Raw genomic sequence first — 14993 nt, forward strand, 5'->3', positions numbered from 1 at the left:
CGAGTTGTTTTTCCACCTTCTATTTGCTGAAATAAAATACACTATAACTATATTTAATATAAGCCAATGCATGGTGGAGCTGTAGTATTTTCTTCCAAAGGGCTTGCAGGCTTTTCTCATTCAGCTAGTTTTTGTACTTTTCAGTTTAAACGTTCAGATATCAGTTTATGTAAGAGGGAAGAAGGTGCTCCCTGTTTTCTATGGATTTTATTTTCTAAGTAAACTGCCTTTGCAGAAGAAAGCAGCACAAGGTTACTTATTAGAAATATTACTCCATGCTTTTCAGTTTGCAAGGCACTCTGATGAAGGAAAGGTATCTAGACACATTGCAGAGAGCTGTTCAGTGTTTCATCAGCTGTGAAGGTACAGACTTCAAAAAACACGCACAGACTTGCTACAGTGCTTGTCCACTTACCCTCAAGCATTTAACTTTTCTCCTCCACAATCTATTCTGCACCTCCCCCTCTAAAAATTGAGGATATTATTTAATTCACAGAATTGTTCTGATTAATAAAGAATTCATATAGTATGTGTGTGCCTCTGTAGTTTTTTTATACACACAAGCACAATTCAAAGGGGCAGATAAAGTAAAGCCATCACACACACCTGCCTATTGAAAACTCACACCTGGCATCACATGTTAAGACTGCAAACCAAAAAAGTTATCTTGCACTGTTCAGAAAAGAACATTTTTCCAAGATCATTTTAAGTGTACTAAAACTCTGCAGTTTCTCCTCACCCACTGCTCTCCCAATACTGGTCTACTCTTATTCTTTCTGAAAGAAACTACGGTGGGGGGGGCTTAATTTCTGTTTCCACAATTAATCTGATATTTCTGCTTCAAAGCGTTCAGTCATTGTCTCACTGAATCCAGCAAAAAGGAGAATGAATTAACTGGAAACAGGTATTCACTTTAACTAGTGCCATTTCTATGCGTTTCTTTTTTATACCATGCTATATAGTAAACCTGGGGAAATGGATATAAAAACATTTAAATCCTCTAGAAATCTGAACTAACTAGACAATACAGCTGTTCACCTGCTAAGCAGGCTACGTATGTAAGAACTCTACATTAAATAAAGAAGTCTACCTTAAGTAAATCCAATGCATAAAGCACCTTGTAGAGAACTGATCTGACTTAAGAAAAGCTGATCTGATCTGACTGAAGAAAGGATGATTAAAGCAGTGATAGGGGCAGCTTCTCTTCCCTGGAGCTTGAGCTAGCTGAAACTCCTATATAAATAGCACTGTACTTGAGAACCTTCCTCAGAAGTTCAGATTCTTTCCATTTCAATGCTGAGGATCGGCAGACGCCAAGAACTTTTCTTTGATGTGGGAAAGTTGAAGCTGTAAGAGGTAGGTATTAAACAAGGAAATGAGTTAATCAGATATCCCAGACACTTATGTTTCCTGTAAGGACTGAATTAAATTACTTTTTGATTTTGAATCGCTCAAAGTAAACTGAGTGATATATGAGCTCAATATTTTGTCTCCAGAACCTTACATTTTGCCTTTCTGGATTTAATACAGCCACTTAACTCCCAAACCATTGCTATCTTTCAAGGAATGCAAAGGCCCTTTAAGAAAAGCTCAGTACGTATGCACTGACACGTTTCTGGAAATCAGTTATAGACAAAAAGACGGCTTTGAAGTAATGTGAATAAAGATTTTACTGTCGAACCACGAAGATTAATTGCACTGTAATCCTGAACGTTTGCCGACGTGGTGATCTTTCAGGATGTTTCTTGAAGCTAACCATTCTTTTAATGTTATCAGATTTCTAGTACTTCACTTGCACACATCTCTGAACCCATTGCCTCTTACTAAAATCTTTATACAAGCCACTGAAGCAGACACAATTTATGAAATGGACAGACATTTCATTAATGGCAGATTGAAAGCTGTATGCTTAATACATAGTTATTATTAAACTCATTATGCCACGCTAGTAGTATTCTCAGAAAGCACAGGAATTATAGCAATTTGCAAAACAGCTAAAGAAGTTCTATAATTTCATGTCAAAGAAACATTCATCTCTAAATGGAAAGTTCCTGTGAAGGAATCTGTTAAGAAAAGTAAACTTGTCCTAAAAGTAGTGGATTTCTGCTACACCAACTTTACCCTTCCTTCTGGTTTGACTTTTTAAATTTTTTCTATTACACATTTAAGATGCACCACCCTGATCATTACCCTCTTTTCATATTTTAATCATCATCCACATACCATTTGCACAAATAAGTCTGTATATTTGTACTCAGCAGTCAAATCCTAAGAAATGTTATTTTTTACTTTGCTCGCAGATCCAGTTGTACACAAATACCTTATGATCCATTTAACAGTGTCAAAATATATAGGAAAAACCTTCATCTGCACTTCCCAAAGTTTCTACTTTACCAGCTGAAGAGGCCAGAATTATTTTATTTTTTATTTCAAGTTCAACCTTCTCTTTCAAACCATCATTGTATCATTACATAGTAGATCTGAGAAGTGGTTGAATTAATTCCGTCGTATCTAATGGAACTTCTATAAGCAGCGACTGGACATGCTTATTTTAAAATGACTATGATGTTCCTTTTGTAAGATCCTAAGTATATATGATGGCTCTGACCAACTGGATAGATATAATTTCTAATTTTACAGTCTTTTCATTAGTAACCCAATTAGGCTGGATGGCCATGTGCTGTGGAGGACGACATATGAAACACCTTTGTTAGTACATGTCTGTGCTAAGTCCTTAGCATTCCTATGCAATACCATCTTGCTCTGGCTGCTAATTTTGGAGGCTTCCCTTTTTATAAAAGATTCTGAAAGTATGTAGATGCTTGGGAAAGATATATATATATATATATATTGGGAACAACATATTTTTGTTTTACTTCCAGGGCTTTTATGTTAATTGAAGTATGTGAGTAATTTGGTCTTTCATCTTACATTTGATCAATAATTTATCATTCACTATTTGATCTTCTGATAAGTGAATCATAAATGGGCAAGTCCAAGTACTATAGAAAACCCAGAGAAATTGTGAATGGTGCTCACTGTACTTAGAGAAATAGAAAACCAAAAGCAATATATGTATCCATTACATGGTGCAAGAGAAAAACTGTGACAACTTTATGGAATTCCACCTAGTTTCCTCCATTAGCTTCTAAAGACAAAATTATTTTGAGGAAGAGATGTTACATCTTTTACAATGCTGGCAAGACACATAACACCAAAGTGAACCTATTTACATTTACACCCTATTTACATAGGGTGGAGACTGCTCTTAAACTCAGGCTATGCAAATATGCAAGTCTCTACAATCAAAGGACAAAACAGCTGAGTGTTACCCTATTTTGTCTTGACAAGAAGAAATGTTAAAATAAGGGGGTTTTTAAGCAAGAGAAGAACCATAGCTCAGAAACACTCAAGAAGCTGCAGAATGTGACAGGTTTAACTAGTAAACCTATTAAACTACCCCCTTTTAAAGAAAGGGAGGTTGACTATCCCTTAGGAAGCCCCATCTTCAAAAAGCAACAAATATTACCAAACAGGGGAAAAAACCTGAAGTGCCAAGAGTTACATTAGCTACTTCATCTTACTTTGCATTTGTATTTTATTTGCAAACCTATGACAGGGCCAACCTGATCTCAGCAGCACCTCACCAACTTCCCTTCCATCACCCTCCTGTAAATCGGCAGGGTAAGTCTACAACTGGTAAACTACTTACTGGAGCTTCAACCAGCTGTGGTTGCATTTAATGCTGAAAGCACTGTTCAGATAACAAAACTACTGTCAGCTGGGCTCTCCTGAAGCCCTTCTCCGATAGGACTCCTCCAGCTTCCCCAAAATCAGTATTCACATCCTTCTGGATCATTTCCTTAACTCATCTCGTTCCTGAAAGTCTTTCTCTCCACAAATTTGTAGACCAAGGCCAAAACAATTTCCATCTACATTTTCTCATGGGGAGTCACCCTCACTTATAAACACATTTGAAATGCAACCCGATTTTATTTATCTACTATCAGTTTCCACCTGGCACTCATCAGCACTGGTACTTGCTCTGCCATTCATAATTGAATTGGAGAAAATACTGTGTGCTCTTTCTGTGGATGAATATATTCACAATAATCAAGTCACCTTAATCTATATTTGATAAAGATCTTACTCTCTTCATATTTATAAAGATCCAAATAAGGCCACAAATCCTATCAAATAATTTGTTTCAGCCATCTTTATTGCACAGATTCTTTCCAAAGCCTTCTTTCCTTCAGTTCTCCTGTTCTTGTCTCATCAAGAGTAATAAAATTTCAGTCACCTCATCTGCATTTCCATCTATTGCTCCTATGTACAAGGAATATAGTGACTCCCCCCATGCCCACATACCATACCGTACCATCGCAAACAGCCCGTATCCTGCAGGTTAACAAGCTGTGCAAGAGAACGCCAGGGACCCTACACTGAACAATGCTGAATAATGTATATAATTCTAGACTAAAAAATGGTCACAAAGGGCCCACATTTCAAGTGAAATGTGAGGAACTTGTAATTATTATTAAATTATAATATCCCCCTGTTGAAGCATGGAAGTTGGGAACAACAACAAATCTTAGCAATTTCAAGCAGTCCAAGAAGTATGATAGAGACACAGAGTACTACCATAGCTCACTTTAAGCTACCGTAATTAAACAAGATTTTAATTAATTGCAATTGTGGGGAAAAAGTTTCATTCATATTTCACAAATGAAATTTAGTGGCAGCTTGCTAAAAACCTCAGTTGCTATAGACAAGGGAAACAACTATAGCAACCTTTTTATTGCAAGTGTCAAAGCCTGGTTATTGCATAACATGCTATTTAACCTCCCTGAAGTCCCCACATGGCAAACTGCAAGATCTTAAACAGGAACAAAAATAAAGTGTTACTTGAAGGCATTAACGAACTCTCACAGCAAAAGAACTGCATTTAATAACAAATTTGCAGGATCTCCTTTTAGCCCATCAAAATAATTTCTTATTCATAATCAAAACAAAATCAAGTCACTTTGAAGTCTGACATTTAGAGTGCACTAACAAGTTATGTGGCAAACTAGTAAACAAATAGTCCCACAAACTAAAGAACCATTTTCAACTGCTGTCTTTCTTAAGCTTCCTCATAGACCCATTATACATTTACTTGAAGTCCATTTACACACACCTCCCACATGCCTTTTTTTTTTCTAAATAGGAAAGCTATTCTGTTGCAAATTGTTATATTAGGAAACTTTCTGATTTTCTCACTTAAAGAGAAAAAACACCAAGAATAGAGCACCAAAAAACCATCTGCCTCCAAGCCAAAACATTAGGTTATAGACTGTTAATTATAACTACAAGTCAATCGTAATACCTACAGTTTGAGAGTAGTAGGATCTAAATTTGTAAATGTTCTTATGTAAATGAAACTTTAAAAAGTTTGAAATAAACAATCTGTATTCTAAAAGTCTGTCCTGTTACTGACTGCCACACCACTGACAGATTTGAGCTAAAAGATAAATGCTGGAAGCATTATTAATTAGATTCAAATAATATTTGCTATTCTGGGATCTTGGAAATGGGGTATGTTAATCTATACACGGCAGTAGAGATAAACATCATTTCAAGTTTCTATACTTTTTCCACTCTTTTCTAGTTCCCCAAATAGTAGACACATTACACGCAAAACTTCTACATTTAAAGAAGCTTTGTGTGCAGCTTCATGCAAAGACACTCAAATTTGCAAAGCTAAGTAAAAAGACAGAAGTCAGAACTGGTAAGTAAGACTTCAAGCTTCAGGGTGGCTTGTAGAATCGGGTACAGTGACTGACTGACCTCTGTAAACAGCTTTTCTTATGAGTGCTAGCAGGACACAAGACTGAACGTATCCTCGCCATCTTACTCATTCCCTTCCCTTCGTGCAGTTCCTCAACTCATTTAGTACCCATCTTCAAGAGCAAATAATGAAACAGCACTCTTTCTGAGGTTGACCCATCCTGTGCAGTTAACAAGGGAAGGTATCTGCGATGAGACAGGTAATGCACGATGAGCCAGTGCTTGCACAAAATGTCAACTGAAGTCAACTAAATTACATCCACGTAGATAGAGCTATTGCACAGACTGCTGCCACATTCACCTCACCGAGCAACCATAACCTCCTGCCATCCTTCATGTTGACCAAAAATAGAGAGGGATGAGGCAAACAAAGCAAAATCCACTAGTAACCAACAGGAACGTTATTTTAGTTTGAATCCAAATTCACCTTTGAGGTATCTTCCGGTAGAAGAAACCATTTTCCTCTTCTCCCAACAAGCACCTTGCTTCCTGCTCTGCACCTTGTTCCCATTCTGGCCCTGCCTGACTACACCCACACCAGACGGCTGACCGGTGGGTCAGGGCATGAATTCAAGCACCGTCCCACGTACCATTTAATTGTTAGCACCTTCTGGTCTGGTTTGGGCCCCTGTTGTTCCAGCCACAGAATGGCCAGCCACGCTTTAGGACACGACGTAGGCCAAGGGCTGTTCCCGGTATACAGCATGGGCAAGACCGTCCTTTTGTGGGAAAGGAGTTGAGCAGGGCTGAAGAAGAGGGGACAGGTCAGTCAGTCTCTCACCCTAAAGAAGTTGGGGAGTGCCTGGGTGTAGAAGCGAAGCACCATCAGTTCCAATACTTAACAGCTCCCAACCCTTCGCTGCCGCGCCACGTGGCTCAGCTCCTGCACTGCTCCTGCCCAACTCCTGACCCTTTCATCCACCTCATTAAGATCCCTCTTCCAATCTCTCTTCCCAAGGACGGATCCACTGAGGCTCACCCCTCACGCTGCAGAGACCGATAGCTTTTGCCTCCCCAGCGTAAAGCAGAAGTTGGGCGGTGGTACAGAAACTCTTTCAGGAAGCTACGAAAGCTCTGTCTGTCTGCAGGTTCTAAAGCAAATGACGAAAAAATAAAACCAGAGAAGGACACAGCGGCATGTAGCTGTAAGCTAGGGAAGAGCCAATCTCCCCAGTGATCCCATGAAAGACTGGCTCCTTTTTCCTCTGTGGCAACACGTTGATACAGAACCCGGCCCAGCGCAGCCTTGGGCAGGGCCATGCACGAGCACCGCGGAAAGGGTGCGCGGGCCGCAGCCTGTGTGGGGACGTCGCGCCAAATCCTCAGCTGTATTAACGGAAGAGCAAAGATACACTCCCACGGAGGTGAAGGGACTGAATGGAAAACAGAGCACATGTCCATGACGCAAAGACCATGGATTTAGCCACGGCAAACGTCGACTCTTTCCAAAGGTACAAGTATGACTAAATCTCTTAAAATATTGACAGAATTGGAAAATGCAACTTAATTCCTGAAAGACCACTCGGTTTGGCTGAAACTTCAGCAAGGGATCAAATAGGAGGAATTTCAGCAGTTGTGAGACAAAAAAAACCCAACGTTGCAGCGTGGATATCTCAGTTATAAAATCACAGGGCTACCAGCTCCAGCTATAATAAAAATAGCCTAAGCATGTTACACTCCAAAAGGGGAAGCTTCCAAACTTGTCTACTCACAAGCTTACCAAAATTCACAAGTTTGCTGAGAAAAGTGGCATTTACTTACCTAGAAATTTCCTTCAAAATCAAAACAGTTTGCCTTCTTCAGAAGGTAAACAAGAGTAACCCTGACAACTAATTCATTGAATTCAGGGACTGAAATCTAACACGTGAAGAGATGATGCCATTTCCCATTAAGTCATCTTTATTCCATAAATCCTTTTATGTGGATAAACTAGTGCCTGCTTTACAAAGTGACATTTGGAAACTTTTATGATCAGGTGATGAGAATGATCAAGGGCTGGCCAAATAGTTTAACATGTACAATGAGTATCTGGCTGACATATTACAAACTTCTGGAGAGGGAAACTTGCTTTATCCAGCTGCATTGATGTAGAACATAAGGAGAAAAGATTCTGCTGCAGAATACATTCACAGCTATTTTTGTAAAAAACATCTTAAAGAAAACTGAAGACTTAAAAAGCATAGTTCTAAGATTAAATGGAGAGAAAAACTAATCCTTTTTATACAAATAAAGGCCAAACATGCTTCCTCAAAAGCTGATTAAGCAATCACTGCCCAAGGAATGACCAGAAACTTCAAACAGAAACACGCTTTATACCACTCAAAAGAATAACACTTAAGGATATGTCAGTGTGTCAGTTGTTAAAAACTAAATCACTTTCATGGGAGAAAGGTTTCTAAAACAGGAGCAAGTAAGACCGTACAAAACGTTAATGCAGAAAATGTCAAGTAATGCCTGATACATGATAAATGCTTAAACACAAAAGAGAGGGCCCTGCTGTTCTTTTTGTTAAGTAATCTCCACCTTTAAACTGTAAGATACAAATACAAAGCAGCATTTGAAACTAGAACTTATATTTAAAGTGGAAAACTACACAAGTACAAGCTGAGTAGCTTCAAGCAATTCAGCCATTAAAGAACCTGACATCAGTTATTAAAGTTGGTGTTGCAGTTATTTATTTTCATGTCCTCGTTCCACTTTGGGAAAATTCATCTACTTGTTACTGAAGCCAATGTAAAATTAAATTCTATATGATTATGAAGTATTATGAAAATAATTTTGTGAGGTGTCGAACTGAAGACAGCTATTTACAGGAATATCAGGAACAAGGTATTGTTCCTGATGCGTATCAGTATTATCTGTAAAGGAGTTTCGGTAAACCTGCTGGATTGTTGCATTGACCAACTAATGCAATACAAAAATTCAGACATTTTGAAAGACTTCATAGCTTTTAAGCATTACTGAGAAAAAAATAAGTGCCACATAATTTTTAAAAGTACATAAATTAACAAGAGGAGCTGAAATTGTAGGCAATACTGCCTAGAAGTTTCCAGTACAAAGTATAACAAGATTTATGTAAAACCAAAGACTTTAGTGTTATTAATCTAAATCACTCTACAGTGTTTCATGATGTTCCTCCAAGTGGAGCTCAGCTCTTCCTTTAAAGTGGAGTTTGCTATTTTCTATGATGTTTTGTTCTTACATTTTTAAACATCTTAAGAATGCTAAGCTAGTAAGACAGGAATTTAGTATTACAAAAATTCCTTCAGGAAAAAAAATAAAATCTTATGCACAAGATAAAGTTAGCATGTCATTCAGACATCTGACACTACTCAGAAGCACAGTTTAATATCCTGTATTTACATTATTAATGTAAACATAAATGCACACTAAATTGCTGCTTATATAAACCATATAATATCCACTTATTAACTCCTCCTTCTTAAAATAATTAATTCTCAAGCATGTAAGAGAAGCTAATTAATCCTGACTTTTGCATAATATATTAGAAAGAGTACTTTGTTTTCAGAAAGTGTATCTACCATTACACACGTCAACTACAAGAGCTTTTTAAGTGCTCAGTGTACCGTGCCTACAATGCTTTCCTACTTTACTACACTGATCAGCAGAGGTACTCCATTAGCTCTCTGTACCCAGCAATTACAATAAATAGTCTAGTCCACAAAAAAAAAACCCCAAACCAGGACTACTCAATTTAACTGAAGTTTTACAGAGGTTTTTGCCTGTTCAGGGCCTTTCTAAAATAAAAACTTTAACAATGAACATTCCTTTCAGCTGCATATTTACTAGTTAATAGGATGATCTGTATACGCAGCTGTGATGACCTGGTATCTCACAAAACTAGAGCAGCGTAGTTTGTGCCAACAGTTCAGCCTAACTCACGCAATTCAACTTTACTAGAATACACAAATGAACTTAAATGGTAGGTATGGCACGTAGCTTTCCCAAAACACAAGTCTAATTTGTGGAAGATTTCACAAAGCGAAAATGTAAAGTGTTTACATAACTAAAACATTACTGCTTGAAGTGTCCCAATTCTTCTACCCGAAAGAGCTGAAAAGTTTGTTGTTGACTTCACAATGGTAACTACTCTATTCCTTTTTCCCTCCTTCAGTCTAGCTCGTTACCTCCTATCTACCTAAAATCTCTCAGATTGAAAAACCACATATAAGCAGAGCAGTAAGTTTATTAAGTTTCTGCTTCCTGTCTTATCTACCAGTGATCTAAATTCTGTAGCCTTGTATAATGCTAGCAATATTAGAACCCAGTCCTCAATTGGCCCCTGGAGACTAAACAGAGCATTAAATGTTAATCAGCAACTCTACTTACCACATTGAAATCTAAGTTTTTTTCAACCCACTCCTTGGCTTCCTTGAATTCCTCCTTCATTTCCATGATGTATAGCGTATCAAGGGCATCCACTATTGTTGCTCCTTGAATGTTACCTGCAATATATGAAGAACCAGTGATTTACTTTCCAACAGATGGCTTTTCAGTTAGAGCTAATTAAAATTAATTCTAATTTCAAAATTCAATTTCAATGAATCCATTTAAAAATTGGGTGTATAAGCATTCAAGTGGGCAACTAGTAATTCACAGCCTTAACTTTGATTCCCATGCCACAACACAACATTGTAATATTTAAGTATTTCTTCCACTAACGAAGTTTTGAAGAGCAGTTCTGACACGCTGCATTTTCAGCCATGATTTTGCATTTTTAAACACCAATGGAACAGTTCATTGTAAAATGTAATTCATGAAAGACAATAAATCTCGATAAATTGAGAAATAACTGTTTCTTCCAGTTTGGAGTGAAAAAAAAAATCAGTTGCGTTTTTGTTTTTATACTCAATAATGTGCATAAAGCTTTAAGAAGCTGATAAGTACTGATCACATTCCAGTAAGGAAAGCCATTTAAGAAGTACCCTCTCTGAAAGACAATTTTTCCGATACTGTGCATCACCATGTAATCTGCACAAGAGAGCACTGGGGGAGCAAAGGCAAACTTGCACACACGTGAATTTCTCAGCTCAGGAGAGACTGCCAGACGCCAGTTTTCAGTGCAAGTTCTGGTTGTTTGCAAAAGTGATATCCTTCTACCTCTGTTACAGAGACAGATAAGAGTTAGCCTTCACCTAACACTGCAAGATGAAGTATCATCAGTATGTTCACTTTGGCACGGATTAAATGTTCATGAGCCTGTACAGAAAGGTTAATATGCAGGGTTGAATGAGGGAGAAAAAGCCACTCAAACGACTTTCCCATGCTTCCTTCAAATTTACAATGACCTTTTCAAAACATCATTTTTTGTAGTAAGAATTTTAATTCCTATTTACTGAACAGTATCAATTTTATATTTATGAACTTGGCTCCAACAATCTTCATTATGAATAGAAGCTACTGTTAAGATGTAGTTTAGAGAAGACCCTAGATACAAAAGTAAACACTTAAAATTACAAAATAAATTAGGCTGCAAGGAACAGAGGAAGTCATTAGATCCAATCCCTCTCCCCCAGCAGTGCTAATGACTCAGGCAGATAGTTGACTCTTATTCAGCAATTGATTGCACTGGGCAAATAACAAGACAGTAGCTACAACTAACTTTATTCAAGAACTCGATTATCATCTTGCCTCTGAAATACCTGATGAAAAAGTAAACTTAGTTTTGTAGACTTATCAAGTATCAGAATTGGATTACATCTTTAAGTAGGAAATCCCCTATATCAGTCAACTCTTGTATTTACCACCATCAAGGTTTCTGCTTTCTCATGAAATGGAGAAGTGATTGGAGACCTCCATATAGCAGGATTGACATCACTTTCTTATCTTAAACTTCCAGGTAGAAAATAATTTTCCATTTGTATCATCTTACACAAAGTAATACTTGAGATTATTGTAAAAGTTACTTGGTACATTTAACAAAACCAGATGCTCTCTCTGTTTTAGCAGCTGCTAGTAGCTGCTAATTGCTTATACTATCCTTTTTGGAATGTTCCTTTCCTACTCTGAAGTAATCTATATATTTTCCCCTAAATACCCCACTAATAAAACTGCAGCCTACTTTGGTAAGAAGGACATCCTCTCTTCCCAGAGTTTATTTGGAGCTTGGCCACCTTTCTCTCATATTAAAGGAAAAGCATTCCTTCAAACTTGGCTAAGTAACTTGTATTTTTCCTGAGCTCATGAGAAAGTGAGAGTGATTGTGGAGAACTGCTGGAGGACACGTGCTCAACAACACTACTCCAAAGGCCCTAGAGATGTTTAGTAACTCTGTACAACAAAAGCAGCTCCTTGTGAACTTTTACAACTGAGCTCTACTTACGGAAAAACTGTCTATAACCTGATTTGCCTGAGTAGACTGCGATAGGCTCACCGTGCAATGACATTCCTTGTGATAATCTTCCTGTAATACAGCTAACACCACCTCTGAACAGTTGAGCTTTCAGTTGTAAGGATTAGTACTTGAGCTGCAACTCGCTACTGAGTCAGAAGAAAAAGAGGAGAACCCAACCTTACTGAGGAATTGGTGGAGTCACCCACTTCCTATGATTTCCCCCCCCAGATCTGGCCAATATGACCTGCTTAGAGCATAGACCTCTCCCTGCAGGCAGACAGGAGAAAATGGGATAATCTCAGGTAAGTCTTACTTTGTTTGAAACAACTGTTGCTATTATTCTGAAGGCTTCAGAAAAAAAAATAAAGCAATTAATGTGACAATTAAATAGTCAAGTTTGTCTTGAAGAGTTATACTTCAAAATTCTTGATAAAAGAACACAATGCATTTTTAAAGTGTCAGTTTAGAGGCCAGAGGTATGACTTGTGAACAACTGCAGTTTACAGTAAATTAGCCAACAGGATAATCCAAACTTAAGAGTGTTAAGGAAATGGTGTAGCTGAGCAACTCATTTATAACCAGTCAGCCAAACAAGGGATGGGGGGCGGGGAAGAAGAAAAAGGAATGCAAAGACGTTAAATGAATGTTTCTTATTGTGGAATAAGACCAAATATTTCACAAGCCTATATATGCTATGCTTCTCAAAGCACACCACATAGATTATTAAATACAGTTATCATTCATGTTAGTTCCTACACAATGTTCCCAAGGAATTACACAGCAGTCATGGTCTAGAAGAGGCAAAGATTATTGCTAGGTAATTACAATACACACTCATATACTCAGAATATTTGGACAGGAAGACTGTTTTGTTATACATCTAAGGTAATGCTATACGTTTGATTAACAGTGAGCACTGGGTTACAAAAAGTGCCAGCAAAGTTGCAGTCACCATGGTAGTTTCGCAGTTGCCCTAAGCAGAAGGAATGTATCACAAGCAATACTTGGAGCAAATCCATACACCTCAGGTAATTACAGATATATTTTGCAGACAATACAAAAATGGTATACAGTATACTCAAGGTAGAGAAAATGGACTTGAAATTCATAAAACATAAGCTTGAAGCGAGTAATTTTGATGATAAAAGAGATAACCAGATGTACAAGCCTACCAAAGTGAAACTTTATTAGTCTCTCCCAAAACCTCCAGACCAAGTACTCATACATGCTCCATTTGACTTCCTTTGTTGAACCTGCTTCTGTTTTTCCCTCTCCTCTTTACTAACACTATCGTTTATTCCAATGTAAGTGATTAATAGAGAACACGCAAAATAGCCTACAAGCTACTGTAACTGAAGAGAAAGCAAAAGAAATCAGTCAACTTGAAACTTGGACTACGTGGCAGCATCTACAGGGCATCCTTTCCAGTTAAACACTTGAAATCTTTATGTGATTTGGAAGAAAATAAGAAGAACCTCCTGCTAACAAGATTTGTGGATGATTAACTAAGATGACTGATTACCCAGCATTTCAGAATAGCATGATATATAGCATAGAGCCATCCAGATCACCTCTGGGTAATGTGCAGTGGGTCCGTTTAAACAGCATGCTTTTTAATATCTAACAACGCAAAGGTATGTGCACACAAACTGGAGATTACATTAGAGAACACAGTAGTGCCTCAGGGGTGGGCAGGAAAAGCAGAATAAAAAAAGCCATCAGAGGATGAATAACTTTGTATGAGTTTCCAGGGTGTGACTGTAGGAAGAACTGCTATAGATGACAAACATTAGCACAGCTCTGTGATGGAGCTTATGTGGCCATATGGTTTAAGAACCACAACTGGCTGATGGCCAAACTGTTTGGAGGGTGGGCCAAGAGAAGCTTTTATTTGTCTAGTGCAGGCTTTTAGACATGGCTTATATTTTGGCCAGAAGAGTCTGAAATAGAATACAGCCAGGATGCCAGAATCAATGCACGTTGGTGCACTTAAATAGTTTGTTTACAGTGTTCCTCCCATCCCTTGTATACCAAGTTTGGGGTTTGGTTCTCCAGAACATCCACATTCCTCACCATCAAATATATTTGGAGATATTTATACACACATGCGCACACACACATATATATATGCATACATATATGTGAAACAGATGAAGATTTGTGATCTGGAAGCATATCATACAGAACGTTACATGGAGGAAAGTTTCAGACATGTGTCCTAGTGCACTGCCTATAACAGGATGGAAGCCAGGCTCCCGACTTCTCAAATTCAACTGCTTTTCTTTTTCTGACTCTGTGTCATATTCTGAATGGAAGGAAACTGGCAAAGCATGCGACAAAAATGAAAGATAAGGAAAGATGAAAAATGAAGTGGCCTCAGGTCATGTTATGCATCAGCTCCCTCACCTATAATAGTTCACTGTCCAACAAGCATCATAAACTAGAACTTCTTGTTCTTGCATGAGTAGAATATAGTTTTTTCTTCCAAAAAAAGTTACATTTTTGTGTCCTGATATAAACTATGAAAATTAACATAGGACATTTATATTTGTAATTTTTTTAATACGATGGAAATTCAGCACATAAAAATAATAATGGATATCCCTTCAAATAAAGTGAAAAGGTTAAAAAAAAGTTTCCTCTATTATTGTCAGAAGAACTGCTCTTTAGGGCTACTTTGTACTACTGTGGAAAAAAAAATTTTATACATAGCTTTATTTGAATTGCACTCAGCCCCACCCTGATCTTAGACTGTTCATTGTTTTCAGCCAGTGAGGCAAACTTGTGTTGTCACCTTCCAGTTACTGTAAGT

The 14993-nt window shown here is 37.7% G+C and overlaps 1 protein-coding gene across 2 annotated transcripts in view; it reads right to left on the minus strand.

The window, feature by feature from the left end:
- MAN1A1 (mannosidase alpha class 1A member 1) overlaps window positions 1-14993 on the minus strand; it is a 149893-nt gene that overhangs the window by 90751 nt on the left and 44149 nt on the right. For both annotated transcript variants that reach the window (XM_075046846.1, XM_075046847.1), the window contains exon 3: window positions 10177-10292. In XM_075046846.1, the coding sequence (XP_074902947.1) occupies window positions 10177-10292 (116 nt within the window). The remainder of the gene's footprint in view (window positions 1-10176; window positions 10293-14993) is intronic.

This window comes from Buteo buteo, chromosome 15, assembly GCF_964188355.1.
Source record: "Buteo buteo chromosome 15, bButBut1.hap1.1, whole genome shotgun sequence".
In the NCBI taxonomy this organism is placed as follows: Eukaryota; Metazoa; Chordata; class Aves; order Accipitriformes; family Accipitridae; genus Buteo; species Buteo buteo.